Consider the following 19,681-nt stretch of genomic DNA (forward strand, 5'->3'; position numbering starts at 1 on the left):
CAATATGCGGACTGCATCGCATTTATCCCACCACATATGGCGCAACAGAGCGCTATTCGAGTCGATGTGATTCTGGCAGAAACGTGGCCGAATGGCCCACGTCCCTGGGTTCGAACTCCATGAAAAAATGTCAACTTACACCTGTACCCATGGCGTGCCAAACCACGTGGATTACATGTACTAAACATAATAATTGGCACACGGCCATATCGTGTTTAGTTTGGGTTGAATTTACAACTAATACTTTTTTCACAATTCATAATTATATTTTTGGGAAATATAAAACAAACTTAAAAAAAACGCAACTATTTTGAACGCTAAAAATGTTTTGCACACAGTGTGCTATCTGTTTTCGACTTTGACTATAATAGGTTAGCAGCAGTGGTGGTATTTAAATTTTTTGTCAGCCGGTTTTATCACAAAAGTCATACTTTTTAGCCGATTTTGTTACAAAAAGTCCATTGACAGTAACCAGTGATGGTAACCAGTACGCTGGTCTCGTCAAATTTCTTTAGATGGGTCTATAGAAAAGGTACGAACCGGCAGAATCCCACCACTGGATAATAGGTATAGTGATTTGTATTACATTTTCATCGTAGCTTTCGAACAGAATTGTTAAAAATAGAATATCAACCAAAGGCATAAAATCGTGGATTAACCGATGAACCAATTTCACATCGAGGGTTGTTCAATCTCAGTCAATGTGTACGTTTCAATGCCATGTAGAGAAACCAATTGCTTATGAAACTGTAAGTGGCTTTTCTCCGACGATTATAACTGATTATATGTACTCAAATATTGATCCTTTGCCCTTACCAACGTCTTTTGGGAATTCTGCAAAAACTATAACAGTCTTGTCGCTCCTCAACACTCAATCACCGGTCTTTGATTTGTTGAGACCCCGACAGTCTTAGGATTGGTTTGGTTTATGTGGTCGATTTGTTTTCCCATTATTTGTAAAGGGTGCGCCTGTTCTGATGTTTAGTCATATTGGTTAAGCTCTGATGCCTCGACCCAGGTGTTGGAACAATTTTATGTTGCTTTTATGTTTGAGCTTAAACTTGAGTAATGCTATTCGGAAGCACTAAGGTTGGATCGAAATTTTCTTTTTTTTAATTTACGCGTTGGTCGAAGTAGTTTTTGTTGGACTAAAACAAAGTCAGTTTTAAGATTTTTGACTGTTTGCTTTTATATCAACACTTGGTCAACATAAACGCAATAAATAAAATTCATTGTGATGTTGTTTTGTTTTTAATACAAATGCCTTGTTATTACCTGTAAGATTAGTAAGAGTTGGCCAATTGCTTGGAAATAGTTATTCTCTGAATTACTGCGTAAAATCAAAAGTGTGGTAGGAGAAAAAAATGCCTCACTTTTTAGTACCTGAATTGCGGTTGTGCGTGGCTAAGCCGCGTCGTTGTGGAAAGGTCATTATGTTGTAAGATTGACTTTACGTATGTGAAGGGGAAAGGTGCTTTTGTGTGATAGATGAATTTTTCATACCTTGCGCAAAGACGTTTGAACAGAAGGCCTTCAATATTGCATCAAGTGTTGATGAGGGTCACTGTGCTGCGATGGTTTTGCATTCAGGTTTTCTGTCCACGAGTGTAGCAGTAGCCTACTCGTTTTAGAATCGCCGATAGCTACAAATAATTTTGCGATTTTTGATATTTTGCTTCTGGATAGATTTCTTGTGCTATACATTGTAAGTTTAGTACCTTCAGTCGCGAATTTGTTGAAAACTTTAAAGCTTTGTTTAAATATAGGCCTTATGACCAAACCCACTGTTATAGTTTGGTTTAGTTAGTCATATAGAGAAAGTTTTGAATGCTTCTGTTGTGCTGCCTTCAATCTACGAACTTTACGCGTTAGTTTATTCGTTTAATTTTTTTTATTGTTTGCAAAACCATTTGAATCGGTTGCGTAATTTTAAACTTAGTTTTACATCTTTTCGGAAATAAATTTACAACAATTTCTAAGAGTCGAAAAAAGTCATGACTGATGCAGCATAGACTGTATTGGCGAAAGCTTTTTTATGTTAGTATAGTAATACAAGGAAATTTTCCAGCGTTTTGATATTTACGTGACAGATTGACTTATGCTGTAAATCACTGTATCCACTGTTGATCTATATTCTAATCGTCTTTGTTTTATTGCAAGGTACGTAGACTCCCTGTCGACCGCGACAATTGGGATTATCCTTTCATTATCACGCAATCAATACCCTTAATGATGTCATCAGAGACGTCGTACAGCACAACAATGACTGCGTTCTACAATGCACGGAAAGCAGCGAAAAACTCATTTATCAACATACGAAACAGGTGGGTTTTAAAACTGTTTACATTTTTAGTCCCCAGCACATAAAACACACACACGAGTTTGCGTTTCGATGTTGTACTGTTTTAGAAAAATCTTTGATTCAATTTGGAAAGCAAACGGTTCGTATGAAAGTTCAACGTTAAACGTTAAAACCAAGGGCAAGCAGTTCGTCAAGATAATGTGTAAAATAAGGCCCTCAAGAAAAATGTGTTCTTCAACATTTGGGATTTAGTTCAGTGTATTTGAAAGTGCGCAAGTTTCACCGCATAAACTCAAATATTCTGTTGGTCCCGTTCAAGTGCTAAATTTTTTCGCGATATCGGTATTTTATACGCATTTAGTTTTTGTTGCGTTTTATTTGCATTATCGAGAAACATTGAGTAGATGTTTAAAATTTCTGATCGCTTTAAAAAAGCTTGGGAGTTAAGTTTATTATATTCAGTTTACAAATCATAAAAACCAACAACACCAGCGGGATTTCTAAAATAAGAAACCCCCATTTGGTTTACATCGAATAATAAATTGTTTCTACAAGATTTGAAACATCTCCCATCGATCGTTCATACCGTAGCTCATAAACTTGAACCGTAAAATCAATAATACAATCGTTCTCTAATAGCAACAAAGTGTGTGTGATGTCACAATAGTGAAGGGCGATGTGGAACGTCGAGCAGTGTGACATACTGTTCTGACATTTCCCGACGTTAGGAAAGTGAATTAAACAGAGAACGACTTTGAATTATTGATGAGTGGTTGGGAAGAGAAAAGTGACATAAAACGTGCAAAGTGTGTTTGCTTGGCGTTGCACCCGCCTTCTTGTCAACATAAATGCAAATTATCCACTTTTTAACTAAAAATCTAAATATATCACTTCCAATGGTAATGAAAATATAAAATTGTAAATAAGTTCTATTTAAAAAGCAGTACAAAGGACACCACAAATGGTATCGGTATTCTGTTTCAAAATCGAACTGTCATAACAATCATAAAGTCACATATACTCTATTTTATGCGCTAATGTTCAAAAAAACGTCTCCGGCTTTTAAAAGTAATCTATTGACTTAATAAACGCATTTTTTGAAGAATATCGAATCTTGGTCAGCCGGATTATGACTCAACAGACCGCATGGTTTCACCAAACAGTTACGAAGAAATGAACGAACATCAGCTAAATGGACACGCCCATGCTACGCCCTCATCTAAAGGTTGGGGGAAACCCCACGAAGTACCAGAGTCGTAAGCTAATTGTTGTATTTATTGAAATGTGCTCAAATAAAACATCAGAATTTGTGAAACTTGTAAATTTATTGGGAAACGTCTTTTTATTTGTTAGGAAACATCTCCTTAACGAGAAAGTAAAAAAAAATTTAAAAAAACAAAAAACAAATTTAAAAAAAAAAAAACTAATTTACCCAAATGTTGAAAGTATATTAAAATTTCCTTGAATTAAATATAATTAAACATTTAAAACACAAATACAACTTAATATTGATAATTTGGCCCTCTTGTCTCAATTTAACTTACTTATACATGAAAAACACAGAACCGGCAGAATTAACCAACCATTGTTTTCTTGCAGGCAGAATCCATGGATTTGGTTTTGTACTTGTATGTGGTTACCAAAGCGATACGTTCTCGCCTTACTAAGCGGTATGGGATTTTGCATTGCGTTCGGCATGCGATGTAATCTCGGTGTAGCGATGGTTGAGATGGCAAACAACTACACCGAGACACTCGAAAACGGAACACGTGTTGTCAAGGTCAGTTCAAGGTCGTGGTTTCTAAAAACATTGTTGTGGCCAAAATCATTTGAAATGTGTGCTAAAACTTGTCAGTTATGATTACAAACAAAGAATCTTGTTCGTAGTATTTTTCACCAATAAAACGTTTCGTGTTTTAGGAATGGAAAAATTTTTCCGGTAACGATATTAGTCGATAAATATAGTGGAAACATGTATATTTCGCCTAATTTTCTTCTCCTGTTTCTTATTCAAATAGAAGGGTTCCGACACTGTACAGTTCAAACACTCTCAGTGTTTTTTTAAATCTTTTTTGTTTGATGATTGCAGTCGGTTTTATTTTAATTTTTTTGACTTTTTTGATGAAAAATATTTCTAGCCGCCAGATCTTACATGGAGTCCTGGAAAGCAAGGTTTTATTCACGGTTCGTTTTTCTGGGGTTACATTATCACCCAAGTACCGGGTGGTTACCTTGCTTCGAGAATTCAAGCAAACAGGTCAGTAAGATACTCGTTCAGTGGCATCGCTGTACACAACACCCGCAGGATCCAAAGCCCCAATTTAAAGCGTATTTGTTGCGTTTTGCGTTTTGTTCGCAATACCAGTTAATGTCATTTTAAGAAGGCTTATTAATCCCTCAGTATCCCTACCAGGCTGACAAAAAGTATTTATTTTTGCTGATTTACTACATTTGGTGTGTTGTTCATAAATACGTTGTGTTGTTTTCACCTGGATATTGTTATTGATAACAGAATGTTCGGTATAGCCGTACTAGCAACGTGCGCGCTCAACATGTTTCTTCCAGCCGCTGCCAAATATCACTGGACGGTATTTGTGTTCGTCCGCGTGTTGCAGGGTTTAGCTGAGGTAAGCAATAGTTCAAACCGTCTTTGCTTTGACATTTAAAAATGATTTTTTTGTAAACATAAAGATTTAAATTAGGCCTATATTGATCCTGTTACTTACTGTTCTTTCTTAACTTGAATGTTTCGATAAAATATGAATTTTGGGAGCTAAAAAAATATCATTCAAAAAACAAACATCAAACAACTTTTGAAATGACGCTTTAAAGTTTAAACGTTGTGACTATTTTGCAGGGAATTCTCTACCCTTCCTGTCATGGGATGTGGAGTAAATGGGCGCCGCCAATGGAGCGCAGCAGACTCGCCACTATCTCGTTTTCAGGTTGGCGACGTAAATAAACATAGAATTTTATTTATAGTTCTGTTTTGCACAAGTATATTAAAATTTCCCAAGTAATTACTTGGTAATGAGAGATGGCATTTTTCATTTATATTTATCTTTATGGCCTGTCCCGATGCCAATGGTTTGAAAAAAATCCAAGTTGCGTACATTTTCTGAATTTCCATTTTTAAAAATTTTTACGTTTGGTTGATCATCATCAGCAGCAATGTTTAAAAATGCATTCTCTTTACCACAAAAGCGTTGTCAAACTATAGTGTCTTTTTTGTGCTGTTAACATGTATTGGTTTTAAAAACTGTTTTTAAGTCTTGCGAATACTGGCCGAGACATGTGCGTGCAGACAGTAGGCGATAACTGACCGACGCCCTTTCAATAATTCATGATTTCTTCCTAATCAATTGAAAAACCACGTAACTTGTCAGGAGAACTCACCTCACCATGGTCGGTTTACGGCTTGTGGTTTTCAAAATTGAGAAAAAATGTAAATAGCTATTTTACCTGACTGTGGATCGGCTACAAATCGTTAGTGTGCTTTTCTTTAAATTCGTCCAGAAAGTTAAGGTGTTGGTTAACGCTTTTTGGGTGTTGGTTAACTCTTTGTTAAGATACTAAAAAATAGCTTCGTTGTGAAAAAATCGTTAATAAATCTTTTGCCATCGTTAATAAATGCGTTAAATCATCAAATAAACAGCATGCCATACTTTAAGGGACAACATGGACCGGACTGATTAACAAAAAAATTTGAAACAGTTTTTAAAACATAAGGTTTTGACAACCAACAGTTTCTTCATATTGACAAGAAGGGGTAAAAAAAAGATACGGCAAGTTATACCTAACGCAAAAATGCGATGAGGTTACCACATCACCAAACGTTTTGTAACACAGTCTGAATATCATTTTATTCGTGAGTTTAAGTGTATGGTCTGTTTTCACTATCAAATTAACCGCTTTATCTTAATGTCAATGTTCCGCAATATAATTTGGCTTAAATTCAACCATATTTCTTGTTGACATTTAAAACCATCGATTAAAGAACTTTTCTCAACACTTAAAGGCAACAACCCTTCCCGCAAACGCAAGTAATTAGTTTCACTAATCTTTCCGACTTTTTTTCCACAAGGCTTTGTGACGTAACAACTCGAGGGAAGGCGATTGCTGGGTACTAATCGTTCGTTTGTTCGTCAATAATGCATCAGCCCTTGTATGTTAAGTGCCGGCCGCCATACTTGTTGGTAATTGCTTGCAGCCGACGAAGGTTCGATTGAAATGTTCGTTGTTTTATCGACCTTTGCGGCATTGCGATCGATATCTTAAGCTGTATTATCGCTACTTTCACGACGTAACCTTCCGTCGGATGACATGAATGATTTTGTACGGCCTGATGTTTCATTTCGACTTCGCTGCCCTTGAAATTGATTTTGGTTGCCGTTCATGTTTTGATGTTGCTTGTTCTGCAAATGACAGTGAATAACAAATTTGTTTTGGAAAATGCGAATGTTTGCAAATAACAGAGAGAGTTGAATTGACATCTTTTTAATTTGATCACACGTTTCATAACATGATATTATTTTGTAAAAATATGAGAACTAGTTTTACCTTTATATCGTCTTTTTAAGTTTCCCATTAAATGTTTGTTGTTGGTTAATATGGTTATGATTGCTAAATAATATCGCTACCTTAAAGTGTACGATTACTAAATCATGTTACATTTGGTGTAATGGCAAAACACCTTAACACTGAAATGTTCAACAATCAGTGGTTGTCAAAATGCCACGTTTAACGTTTCCAAACTTATATTTTGCAGGGAGTTACGCTGGTGCTGTGATAGGAATGCCATTGGGTGGGTTACTTGTCGAATACGCTGGTTGGCCGTCGGTATTTTACGTTTTCGGTGAGTACCTTGTTCTCATGGCAACGGAATCGCTTGCTTGAAACTAAATTGTGCGGTGGCCGTACAAGCAGATTTGAAAAATGTCTGAAAATGGCAAAGAATACTTTGTACATCTACAAAAGTCCATTCTATGTGTATTGAAGTACAAGAAACTTATGTTTGGTTGGCTTTAGTAACGAAAACACTTGAATATTGTTGCACAACCTTGTTTATGTTACGTCACAGGTGGATGTGGTATCACGTGGTTTATGGTGTGGACTATGGTGGCTCACGAGTCACCGGCGTCACACCCCAGTATTAGTCAATCGGAGCGGGTTTATATCGAGGAAAGTATTGGAAAATCAGATTGCACTGCAACCACTAAGGTACGAAATACGTTGACGACAGTGTTGAATTTTCAACCACATTAGTGAATACCAAAACTAAAACTAAAAGAATACTAAAAGTTTATTTTTACACCCTTGACAATGCAATAACTTTTCTATTTAAATTGAAATATTTTTGTTTGTAATTTTGCGAAAAATGCGAAAAAAAACGAATGACGTAAATTTAGCTTTATAATATCAAACTCACATAAAAATGAACCGAATAAAAGTTTAGCGAATTTCTTTGAGCATTTATTTTATTTCCGACCCTTTGCCTTTGTTAATACTGTAGTGGTCTGGAACACCATGGAAGAAGTTTTTTACGTCACTTCCCGTTTGGGCAATTATCGTCGCAAACTTTTGTCGCAGTTGGACTTTCTACCTTCTCATTATAAGCCAACCCACTTATTTTGAAGAAGTTCTCAAATATGATATTTCACAGGTAACTTAAACATAAAAACTGAGGTGTAAGCAGTGGTGGGATTCAAATTTTTGTCAGCCGGTTCTATCACAAAAAGTCCATTGACAGTAACCTGTAATGCTAACCGGTTCGCTGATCTCACACAATTTCGTGAGACGGTTCTAGAACTGGTGCGAACCGGCTGAATCCCACCGCTGGGTGTAAGCCATTGTCAATTAGATTTCATACGAACACTTTTAAAGCAAAGGACTAAGGAAAATTTTGGCACATCAACCTTCGGCCAAGTTCCTGCCCTGAATTTGTTTTTCTTGATTCACAGGTCGGAATTTTAGCTGCAGTGCCCCATCTAGTGATGACAATAGTGGTACCAGTAGGGGGCGTAATCGCAGATTTCCTCCGCAAGAATAATATTCTCACAACCACCACTGTAAGGAAGCTAATGAACTGCGGAGGTAAGATTTATATCCCGTCACTATTCTTTCTATGTTTGCGCCTCACTTGCAATGCGCATTAGTTTCAACCAAAGGGAAGATTTTGAAGCTTTTGTAAGTTATTGTTTGGAAGTGATAATCGTGTGTGTGAATCGAAAAACTGGTTATAAAAGTTTATTGCAATTTGGAAAACGATATTAATATATGACCATATTTCTGCATCATACAACCCACATTTCTATTGTATTGCAGGGTTTGGAATGGAAGCGTTATTTCTGCTGATTCTAGCTTGCAGTCACGGAACAACTGCAGCTGTAACGTGTCTCGTTTTTGCGGTCGGATTCAGTGGCTTCGCTATATCTGGTAAGTACAGAACTCTATTTACCTTATAATAACCATGAAATGCTAAAACTAAATGTGAGTTTGCTTTAGTTGCCGCCAAGTTTAGACTTAAAAAAGGACGATAACTTAAACCACTAATTATCACAAAAAATTCAAAATACCTCAAGTGTGCCACCATTCTCTATAAATCGATTAAAAAAATACACAACTAATTTATTTAAACCTTATTCTGAAATTCACTTATACCGCCAACGCTATAACATTGCAACAAGATACAGATTTACCAAAAGTCATTAGTTAACTAAAAAACACCATAAAATTCAAAATATCCTTGTCCCAATGTCAGCATGTTTAGAATAGATAACTTGATAAACCTTATGGCGAGACTAACACACCCAAAACAATGGCTTTATTAGGTTTTAATGTGAACCATCTCGACATTGCACCTCGGTACGCTAGTATCCTTATGGGGTTATCGAATGGCGCAGGAACATTATCTGGAATGATTTGTCCCCTAATCGTCAGTTACGTCACAAAGGATAAGGTTGGTTTAGAGCGAGCTGATTGTTGTTGTCTTGTTTGTCTGAATGGTGTAGTTCTGAGATTTCCTTTTGGTTATTTCATTCATAGCGAAGGGTTTTTGTGTATGATATGTGTATCTTCAATCGTCCAAGGCTATGTGCATGTTGAGGAAGTCACACTAAAGTTGATCCAAGGATGGGGTTCTTAGTCGTTTCTTAAAATTTGTCTTCAAAACCTTCGTACGTTTGTCGTAAAGGTATTAGTGTCAGAGCTTGCCTTATGCTGTAATCATATTTCCTCAAATAGACGGAAGACGGTTGGAAGTTGGTTTTCATCATTGCATCTTGCATCCACTTCAGTGGTGTGATCTTTTACGGTTTCTTCGCATCTGGCGAGCGACAACCTTGGGCCGATCCCCCTCAGGAAGAAGTCGGCATCCTTGATGATGGAGGCGATTTTCCTCCAACACGTGACATCTCGACCGATTCCATGTTCGCTGAAGTTCCTCCTGATAAATTTGTCCAGAGGGCGCCCAAGAGCTGCCACCTTGGCCGCGATGAGTTGCCTAGCAACGGTTATTGTGTTAGTTCTGAGGTATCGTCCACGTCTTTGTCGTCCGAGGGCAAGGGTCAAATGTATGTGACGTCAAAACTGACGTCAGATGGACCACCATATGACGTTACAACCGAAGTTGTGCAGAAAACATCGTTGGATTATAGTGAAAGGGATGGAGAGTAGAGATTTCAGGGTGTATGGATAAATACCTTTTTGTTGTTTGTAGTTTCGAGTATTTATTACCATATGATGTCGTCCAAATACAATTATAGTCAATTTGTTAAACATCACTAGAAATTGTTGAACCCAACAAACTCGTTTTGTATTTTTGTGTCGAAGAGACTTTGTGGCTAAAAAAGCTTGTTTACGCAAAACTGAGTTCGAAGCTTTGTCAAAAAAACAAAACAAGACCGTTTAGCAACCTTGAAACCGTTTACGCAACTTGCAATTTAGATCACGAATACCAACCATCATTTGAGACCTAACGAAAACAATTTGCCCCTGACCAAATAAGACCTAAACAAGGGTCGATGCACAACAGCACACACGTCGTGTTTCCATGTTTATTTGATGCCGAAAACCAGCGAGTCACCAAATGTCTTTCGTGCAACTTTCATCGGTAAACATAAAAAGCGTGCGAGTCACCTCATGGACGATGTTTGTTCACAGAACTCGTCACCAGGTGAAAGGTCAGTTTACGGCAAGATAAAAACTTCTATAATAATGCAATCACGTGTTTTTTATCGGTTGGCAAAGTCCGTGCGCATGCAAAAAAAGCGTGTCACGTAATGCATGGAAGCAAGCCATTGACAGTTACTTTTAAATTGAAAGTATTTTACGTCATTGTATGACGTCACAGATGCTGCAGCGCGTGCGTAGAACAAAGACATAAAGGCGACAGATATAATATTGTCCGATTTCGCGGTTATTTCATCACAGTGGCAAATTACAGCTTTTGAGATTGGAAATTAAAGTGCAACAACAAAGTGATGAACAGAAAGTTGAAGAAAGCAACAGAAAAGAAACAAACTCATGAGACGTCGTTGGGCGAGTGATGTGACAGAAGTTAGCGTAAAATTTGAAATAGCGTATAACAGCCCCAAGCGTAAAGTTGTTTCGATCACAACTCGTGTCGTCACCTTGTTAATACAGAAGTGTTATTACACCAGAAAATAGTATGTGCAAGTGCTGTGCTTTAAAATGGAAACCCTATATATTCCCCCGTACCACGAATTCCTATATATTCCCCTGTAAACTATACCAACTTGACCCATGCGTCCAAAAATTTTTTAAGCCAAGACGAGCAACTTACAAAACGGGAGGACGCTTTGAAAGAAACATAACACTGTTAACGTCACAATTGGCTCATAGCACCTATGACGTCAAGCACAAAAACACACTGACGACGCGGTTGCTACGTCATCATGCCGTCATCGGAGCGCGAACCGCGATGTTCGACACAAGTTATGACATAGTTTGTTCCATTGTTATTGTCCCAAAATTCATGGTTTGATTTAGTGAGATGGTAGCGGATGGCGAGTTCGATTTTATTTCCTCCGTTTAAAGTCGAAGGTGCCACAACGTGGAAGGAAAACTGGTCTTGGTTGATGTCTTGCTGACTTGCAACGTAGCACGCCGGTATATCATCGTAAGTTCTAAAATTATACAATCACTTTTATAAAAATGCAAGTGGAGAACAGTGCGGCCATGGAAATGGTTAATGTCATAAGTGGGTCATCAAGCCACTTTAAACGGATCCTAACTTTACACTTTATCTACAAATGCTGTCACATATTTTCTCTTGCACAAGCTTTTATTTTTTCCTGTTTTGTTCACTAATTCGTCACAAAATGTGGTTTCTTTTAAACGATGCAAGATTAACAACGTATTGTGATGTCTCACCTCCATTGGTTAGTCGAGTATCGGACAGTAACCTGCTTCTCAAACTCAACGTTGACGACTCTGATGACACCGGTCAGTGAGGGGGAGTTAGGGATGACTGCAACGCTCTCAAGACAAACCATTTGGCTGCAAACTCTGTAATACATAAGACATATTATTACACAATCAAAATTTGGGAACGTAAGTTATTGTTGGTGAATATCTACAAAAATTCGGTTCGTATGATGCTAAATGTGGTAAAAAACATTAGTTGCTTTGTCACAATATGGTACCAACGTCTTGGGGTAATAGCTAGCAATGACGTTGGCTTTGTGCTTTTTACCTTCACTCTATACTATAAACTCTATAATGTATTTCTCACGAGTGTTTGCCAACCCCTGACGTAGAACCCACCCTAGGTAACCAAAGTATAAAATACATAGACTTCGCAAACCACTCACCTTCGCTGAAAGTTTGCGTCCAGAAAAGGTTGTTGAAACTGGGGTGCGAGCGCGAAACAACTGATTGTATTATTGTAGGCCGAGCAAGAGATTGGAACTTCTACTCCGTTTTTATTTCTACCCTGGATCTCGGCACGAATTTTCTCCAATGCCTGCAACAAATATATACGTCCTTTAACATGCGGTTTCTGCCTCCAACGCCTGTTACAGTGTTTAACAGACCAGCTGTTGGGTGGGGCAAAAAAGCTGTATTGAAATTGTTTTAGAGTAGATAAACAAGCTTGTGCATTTTTTGTGAATAAGTTTGATCACCGTAAACCGCCAGCAAAAACAAATTTATACGAGGTTCTATTTATAAAGGGTTGTACAATGCAGAGTTGTATAAACGGCCCTGAAATTGGAGCCCGAACCCGGCCCGACTTCTAACTCTGGTACAATTAAAGTCGGAATAAAACGTTTTATCTGCATGAGAAAAAATACTTTTTAAGCCATGTGACAAAAGAAAGTCACATGCTTTCTTAAATCCTTAGTTACATGAATACCTTGCAAAAACTGCTTGGAAATCCTTTAATTGGGTGTCCATTTAGCCCCACATTAAGGCTTTGCAACCTATTATCGATCTTAACCAGCGTTTCACTATATTGATTATTCCAATCATGGAATCAAATTCTGCCGTGTTAAACTGATTCGACCCTTTAATCCGTTTAATTGGACACAAAATTAAAGAGACTAAAATTCACCTAAATTGTTGGTTTCTGTTACATCTGGTATATAATGTAAACAAATCCATTAGTACCAAAGCGCAACTTGCACGGCCATAATCAGGCCACACAAAGATTAACATTGATGGTGTTGAAGGCTCCTGCCAGCCAGGCAATGTCATTTAGAAAATCCATATCTAGGGTTGCAGTCCGCAGCGAAATGACCTTGACAATGAATAGCAGACCACCGCTGACGTTTTATAACTACAGCACAATGCCAGCTTATGCAGGGGTCCGCTACATGAATGGAAAATTTTGCTTCAAGCGTTGTAAACATTTTATCGGGGTTTAAAATACAATTGCCACCAAAGTGCGGTAGGAAATTTGGCGTAAATTCCTAGGCTGCTGTATATATAGGGGACTTGACATTTTCATGAAACGCAACTGTACATCAAACTCATTTTTTGCAACTAATCACTATATGCGAACTGGACTTAACCGCAGCGATACTACGAATCCGAAATCCTGTTCGTGCCTCAAAACATGTTCGTGCCTCAAAACAAAATTCTTACTGTAAAAAGAGCTTTATAAGTTGCTGTGGCAGTTATGCCTATATGCAGCAGAACAGTACGGTGCTTACCTCTAGCAGCCTGGGAGGGGTGTTCGTTTCTTCCAACTCTCTGCAAAAGGGAATTTTGATTTCAAGGTCGAAGCCTTTTGTGTCCGCGAAATGTACAGATTTTCTCCTTTGTAGCTTTCTGACAGGTGGTACATCACAGCTGCTGTCGGACAAAGACCTTGCAACGGATTGCGGATAGGAAGACCGCCGGTCCGCCGATGGTTTGCCAACACACGTCATAGCCCTGCAAAAGGAATAAATTATAGCACAAAGAAGGCCTTGCGCCGCGAATTTTTCTTTTAAAGTATATCAAAAATACTACCTAATAAAACAACTCGACTTTTCTCGATCGCTATTTCTGCAATTTTGACTCTACCCTACACGTTACCATAAAACACAACTTGATCTGTTTTTAAATAAGGACGATTGAGACATTGTGATTTTGTTCATCAGAAAAGAATCTTTAAATTATATTGTGTTCATTAGTTTTAGCCTTCCCACCTAACCTAGCTATGTTACTGTGCTATTATTGTTATGTCTTGCTTTGTGTTTTAAACGAAAGTAGGTCTTTATCATTCTAAGGCCAGATATAAAAATCCTTTAACATTGTTGTAATTAAGAAGAACGCATACCAAAAAAAAAGCAAATCTTAAAAATGGCCTTCCTGTTTTAGAACCATAATAACACAGTTCTGTTGAAAACTTTGAAGCAACTGCAAAATTAATCAAAGCCCTACGTTTCGTTTGATGCCTCTTCTTGTCCTTCAACTTCGTTCGGTGGCAGACTGTCACCGTTCACGTCTGCTTCCAGACTGGCCGCAACGTCACTAACATCAAATCCGCATGTGACGTCATCATCTTTCACACTTTCAAAGACTCCATTTGAATCATCGCTGCAAAGCGCTTCGTCATGTTTGAATTCGGAACCGTCGTCGACGTCCTCCGAAAGTCCATTGGGCAGCGGCATATCGTCTGAAAGATTTGTTACAGAGTCTATAGACTGATCTAAACCGTTACAACTGCACTGAGATCTGGAAGGCGGTATACAGCAGCGAGCATCTCGTTCAAAAGTGAATAAATCCGTCAACGAGCGTGCTTTGCTGCCTCACAAACTAGTGTAGTTGCCAACCAGATAAAGATCGTCAATGTTCTGCAGCCGACTGGGGGCGCTGTTCCGCACAGGTTGTGTAACATGCACCCGCTGTTGGGTCAAGCGCGGCAATCCGTATTTGGTCTCAAACGGACTTTCGGCGAAACAAGCGACTGAATTGCTGTCACTCATGGTTGGCAAGTCGTAAACACTCCAACTTAATCATAGTTAACAGCACCAGGCCTAAAGCTGCTAGAAAGCAAAATAATTGTAAAAAAGGCTAACCCAGTCAAAAACAAAAAGCAGAATTCAGATTTAAATGCTGACACTGTGACGAAACAATCACCGCAGTGAAATCACAACTCTTTCCACCATTCTTATGATTGAATATGAGCTAACTGTACTCAAGGCTTAACTACCGCACATACAAATTCAAATAAGCCTGGAGCTCCTGCGATTAAATTGCTTTGCTACAGACGGGACCTGTCACCAAGCTCATATAGCAGAGAGCACCGAGCAAAGCCGAAAAAAGCGATGCCCAATTGACGTCACAGCGACATTTGCACACAGGTTGAAGTATCGCCTGATGTATTTCTACATGGCGCGCACCAGTACGCGTACAATCCACCGCGAGGCAAAAGGCTTCGCCAGTCGATTCGCCAATCAATACATGGAAGGACGGAGAAGGTCGAATGATAACAAAGTAAAACCTTATCTAAAATTCTTGTGGTCTTGATTTAAACCTATGTTTCTTGGCATTTAACACAACCGCAATGTAGAGAACTAAAACACAAATTAAATAACTTCACCACACAATCCGCTTGTAGCAAATGGTGTTAAGCTGTGCAACAGTGCAAGCCCTCTGCATTTTCGGCGCTAATTAAAGACAGATTTTGTTTCACTTAGTAAGCTACTTCACGCCAATTTAAACTCCAACCGTCCAATTTAAATTGAAACGATTGACTGGAACTGTTCAACAAACTGCTGTAACTTATTATACACTGAACAGCATTCATATTTCAAATTCCAGTGTAGGCTACTGATAAAAAAAACTGCCAAACATTTTCGTACAACATAGCTGAGTAGGGCTACAAACATTAGGTCAACACTGGCGACACAACCTACAGGGCAAACACATGTGATGCCCGGGAAATTACGTCATTACATGCAGTTCGTATCTTGATTACCTTTTTACATTTTAAACAACCGCCATTATTAGTTAACAATGCACAAACGGTATCTAAAAGGGTAGCAAAGAATCGATAATTTACCAAAACTGGAGGAATTTTAAGCGTTACATTTCCACATACTAGGGTTTTATTTTTTTAATGCAATTTTTGTCAAAATAGTCTTACATCAATGACATAAATAGACCCTAAGTGCTTTTTTACTGTGAAGCGGAAATCATAAGGTAAAGAACCAGTAACAAGTTTTGAAACTTTTCGGCGGTCCGCCATTTTGTTTTGACCCCTGTGACTTCGGATTACATAGCAATAACTTTTGGACTAATGTGGGTAAAATACTAATTCAACCAACACAAAAATTCACAAAATCAATGTGCCAATTTAATTCTTATCGCTCAAAAATTATACGAGCTTAAATAAACATTTTCGCATGCCTTACATTACAACCAATCACCGTTAACGTATTTAATCGATATCCTTCCTTTCAAATTTTACTTTTGCTTTTACACCACCGCCATAACAACAATCACTCTACTTAAAAGTCACAAAAAGTGTTTTTAAACTATTTAGAATCGAATTTAACTGATAAAGTTGTAAAATATATTGACAAGTCCCAGCCCAATTCCTTAAGGCTGTATGGCACATCGTACAGCCTCGACAATTATCATGTTACTGTACCATGCAGGCTGAGTATAGTAGGCTACAATGTAGCTTTGCCTTAATTTTGATGGTGATTAATGTATTTTAGTGCAAATCATCATGAGTGACGCAGTTTTACAAGTTTTAAGACATCCTGTCACAGCACATGGTTGTTTGGTTCATTTTTTTGTGGTATGACACAATGTGACATACCAAATTTATTAGTCCGTGCTTGTTGATATTAACTTGTGAACTAGTTTGCCGTGTGTTATACATGGAAAACATTATGATAAAATAATGATACTATTCACACTGCTGGTATAAATATTGTGCAACTTCTCTGTAGCCTATAGCTTGGGCCTATCAGATTGTCCTTTTTGAAGACTTAAGTTTGCCTCTAGTTGCCCTCTAGTTTGGTTAAAAGTAATTTGCCCTTCTAGAACAAGAACCGCGAAAATGTCTTTTATTTTGGATTGTAATATTAAATTATTAGGCATATTAAAACCTTAAAAATGCTGCATCACTTTAACCTTGAAAAGCCTGTGTAAAATTATGAAGGAATTTAACAAAAATGCATGTCAAGTGTGATATGTAATAATTGTTCACAGTAATTTACAGAAAGTTAAACTTCATACAAACTGGGATATTTAGTTGCCAAAAATATGTTATTTTTTCTGCACAAAAAGTAACAAGTAACAATATTTAACATGAAAATGTCATATTTTTGGTGATCAAGAGATGTAAGGCCTGTTTTGGCTGTAAGAAAATGTTGGAAAAATAGTTATGACATAATTTGATACCTTAATTTGCACCTAAGCAAACGTTTTTTTGAAATTGCAACATAAGAAGACCGTCATAAATGAGTTATTATTTATATATATTCCTAAAACTGCTAAAATTTCCCATAAACATCCCTGTGAACCAAGTTTCCCTGTTGGCAAGCTGATTCAGTATGCTCAAAGACATAGTCAAAAAGGTATTGTTAATTTTTTTACCACTTATTTTTGGTTGACACATGGTTTGCCACACTCACTCTGGCAAAATATTAAAATAAGTTTATGAAAATCACTTTTTTGTGCAATTTGTTCAAATTGACTTGAACGGTTTAACAGGCTTGTTTAATGTTCGGATTTTAAACGACACATGAACCCTGTTTACTACATTTTGTATTGGTTAGAATTGTTTGTTTCGTTACCATATTTCTGTATTAGCCATTTACATTGTCCTGTATTAGCCATTTACATTGTGAGACTATTACAACGCTGTGCGCGGTAGCCTATCACTATGTTTTCTCACGCTTTTTTGGCTGCTGGGCGTAGTAAAATGGTAATGATACCAAATTTGGTGTTTCTGTACAGTTTTTTTTAACGAATTATAGTGCATTCGATATGTTTTCTTGTCCAGGTGGCAACTTTGCAAGGTTCAGAACGAAAAAAATACTGAATTCATGTGGTCAGCACAAATTCAGAGTTGTTTCAACATGCAAAACGCATAACAAAATATTTGTTCAAAAGGTTTCGCTGTGATGGTAGTTTTTTTTCTTTATTGTGAAAACCTACGCCTTATTCCGTGGTCGAATGTTTCACCCCAATATACTATGAAACGCTGTAAAGAACACTGGGTTAAAGTAGCATAACTCAGGCAATGGTGCGAACGGTTTCCACGCAAACTTTTTTACCTCGTGCGTACGACCCCTAAACATATAAGTTCGCTGTAAATGTAGCGCCACTTATTGTTAGTTGGTCTGTTATATTTATTGTATAAAGTAAAATTTATTGTAAAAGCTCATATACTTTACCACACAAACCCCTCGGCAAGCCCATCAACAATGTAGTTATCGACAGTAAACTATTTTAACTTTCTGCCGTTAATTTTATCCGTAACAAAACTTATATTTCTGTTAAAGGCATCAGCGAATTTTACTTTTTAAGCAAAACCATACGCCGGTCAGGTGATACTACTGGTTTCCGCGTGTTAGTTTCTGTGCCAATCGTTGGTTACGTGACCTTATTCGTGATCACTCGCTGCACGTGCGATTGTCCTCTACTGCGTAATAGTATGAATACAAATCCATCGGAAAATGTCGTTTTTACAAATTGTTGCGTTCAACGCTTCTTGTGCGTGTTAGAAAACGTCACTTCAGCGTAACCTTACTTGCATGTGTTGTAACAGTACGATTTTACGCTATTGACAAATCTGAGTAGACTGTTTTTTGACAAAATGTTGTAACCCAAGATTAGTTTGAGATTAATTTGTTTCTTTTACGTAAAACTCGATTTCAATCAAACAATCCAGTATATAGTCTCCTTTCCTGCATAATTTTGTCGTATAAGTCACTTTTTGTCGAAGCTCCATGTCACACTTTCTGCAAAATTTCTTTACATTTGTAATGGAACGGCCTACATAGCTAAATTGGTTGCATTAAACCCCGAACATACGTTCATGTACCTATACATGCGTCAAACGCCTTTGTATAAATATGCCTGTTGTGTTGCCTAACAACTACTGCCCCCAAAAAAACGATTTCCTTTACAACAAGAAATTGAGGCAATAAGCCAATAAGACAACCTTTTCCAAAATAATAAAGCCAAAAGCCAGGTTTCAAAGCAGCAAAGCATCTAGCCGTGCGAACGAAGCTGACGACAAACAAACGTTACCTTCGCCTTCGATATTCATGAAATTCCTCTTAACCTTCACAATAAAATTTACGCTAAACTCAGCAGATAATAATTTCATTTCAGTTGTGACAAAAAATCTCAGCGCCGCAGTGTCGTTTTATGTAAGCTACATCGGAAGTGACATCACAGCGCCTCTATGAGCATGGTTACATGCAATTGCTCGCAAGATTAGTCATTACAACCCGATTTGGGTCGGTACATCGTAACCGTTGCAACGTAACTATTACTAAAACTTAACGCGAAATAGTAATCTGACTCGGCATAACAGCACAGGTGGTATAGTTTGTCATCCCCTGAATAACCTTAGGGTGTAAGTTTGATTTTTAAAGCAGGTAGTTTTTGAAAATAATTTCGTGAATTTCCAAATTACCTTTTAAAGCGCTGTTTTATTTGTAAGTTGTTTAAACCCGCCTAATACGATTTGCCTTACTAAGCGTCACATCGGAAACCGCGCAATTCACTTCGACGAATGACTTAGACTTCATACCAAAACGACGGTTGCGTTTTTGTATTTTGATTTTTACAACCTAAACAGTTGAGGTGGCGTGTTAAGGTTTTATCAAGTTAGTTTTGTTCGTTTTGTGTGCTTTGTGCTTTGCTATACATCTTTAAATTGTTTGATGCCAATTATCGCGA

The 19,681-nt window shown here is 37.6% G+C and overlaps 2 protein-coding genes across 2 annotated transcripts; one reads left to right on the plus strand and one right to left on the minus strand.

The window, feature by feature from the left end:
* The first annotated feature begins 1,532 nt into the window (after positions 1-1,532).
* On the plus strand, positions 1,533-10,078 carry LOC145233230 (vesicular glutamate transporter 1-like). Its single transcript, XM_080097926.1, has 14 exons — positions 1,533-1,705; positions 2,161-2,324; positions 3,406-3,558; positions 3,902-4,082; positions 4,441-4,559; positions 4,815-4,929; positions 5,160-5,247; positions 7,071-7,157; positions 7,383-7,522; positions 7,815-7,964; positions 8,263-8,395; positions 8,627-8,737; positions 9,133-9,260; positions 9,545-10,078. Exons 2-14 carry the CDS (start codon positions 2,230-2,232, stop codon positions 9,974-9,976), a joined length of 1,932 nt encoding a protein of 643 aa, XP_079954052.1. The 5' UTR covers positions 1,533-1,705; positions 2,161-2,229; the 3' UTR covers positions 9,977-10,078.
* Positions 10,079-10,342: 264 nt separating this feature from the next.
* Positions 10,343-14,559, minus strand: LOC145233242 (protein phosphatase 1 regulatory subunit 3E-like). The gene is made up of 5 exons (XM_080097937.1): positions 14,192-14,559; positions 13,477-13,699; positions 12,136-12,287; positions 11,696-11,830; positions 10,343-11,448 (listed from the first exon to the last, which is right to left on the minus strand). Exons 1-5 carry the CDS (start codon positions 14,419-14,421, stop codon positions 11,208-11,210), a joined length of 981 nt encoding a protein of 326 aa, XP_079954063.1. The 5' UTR covers positions 14,422-14,559; the 3' UTR covers positions 10,343-11,207.
* Between the last annotated feature and the right edge of the window lie 5,122 nt (positions 14,560-19,681).

The sequence above is a fragment of the Phallusia mammillata genome, chromosome 1, assembly GCF_965637545.1.
Source record: "Phallusia mammillata chromosome 1, kaPhaMamm4.hap1.1, whole genome shotgun sequence".
In the NCBI taxonomy this organism is placed as follows: Eukaryota; Metazoa; Chordata; class Ascidiacea; order Phlebobranchia; family Ascidiidae; genus Phallusia; species Phallusia mammillata.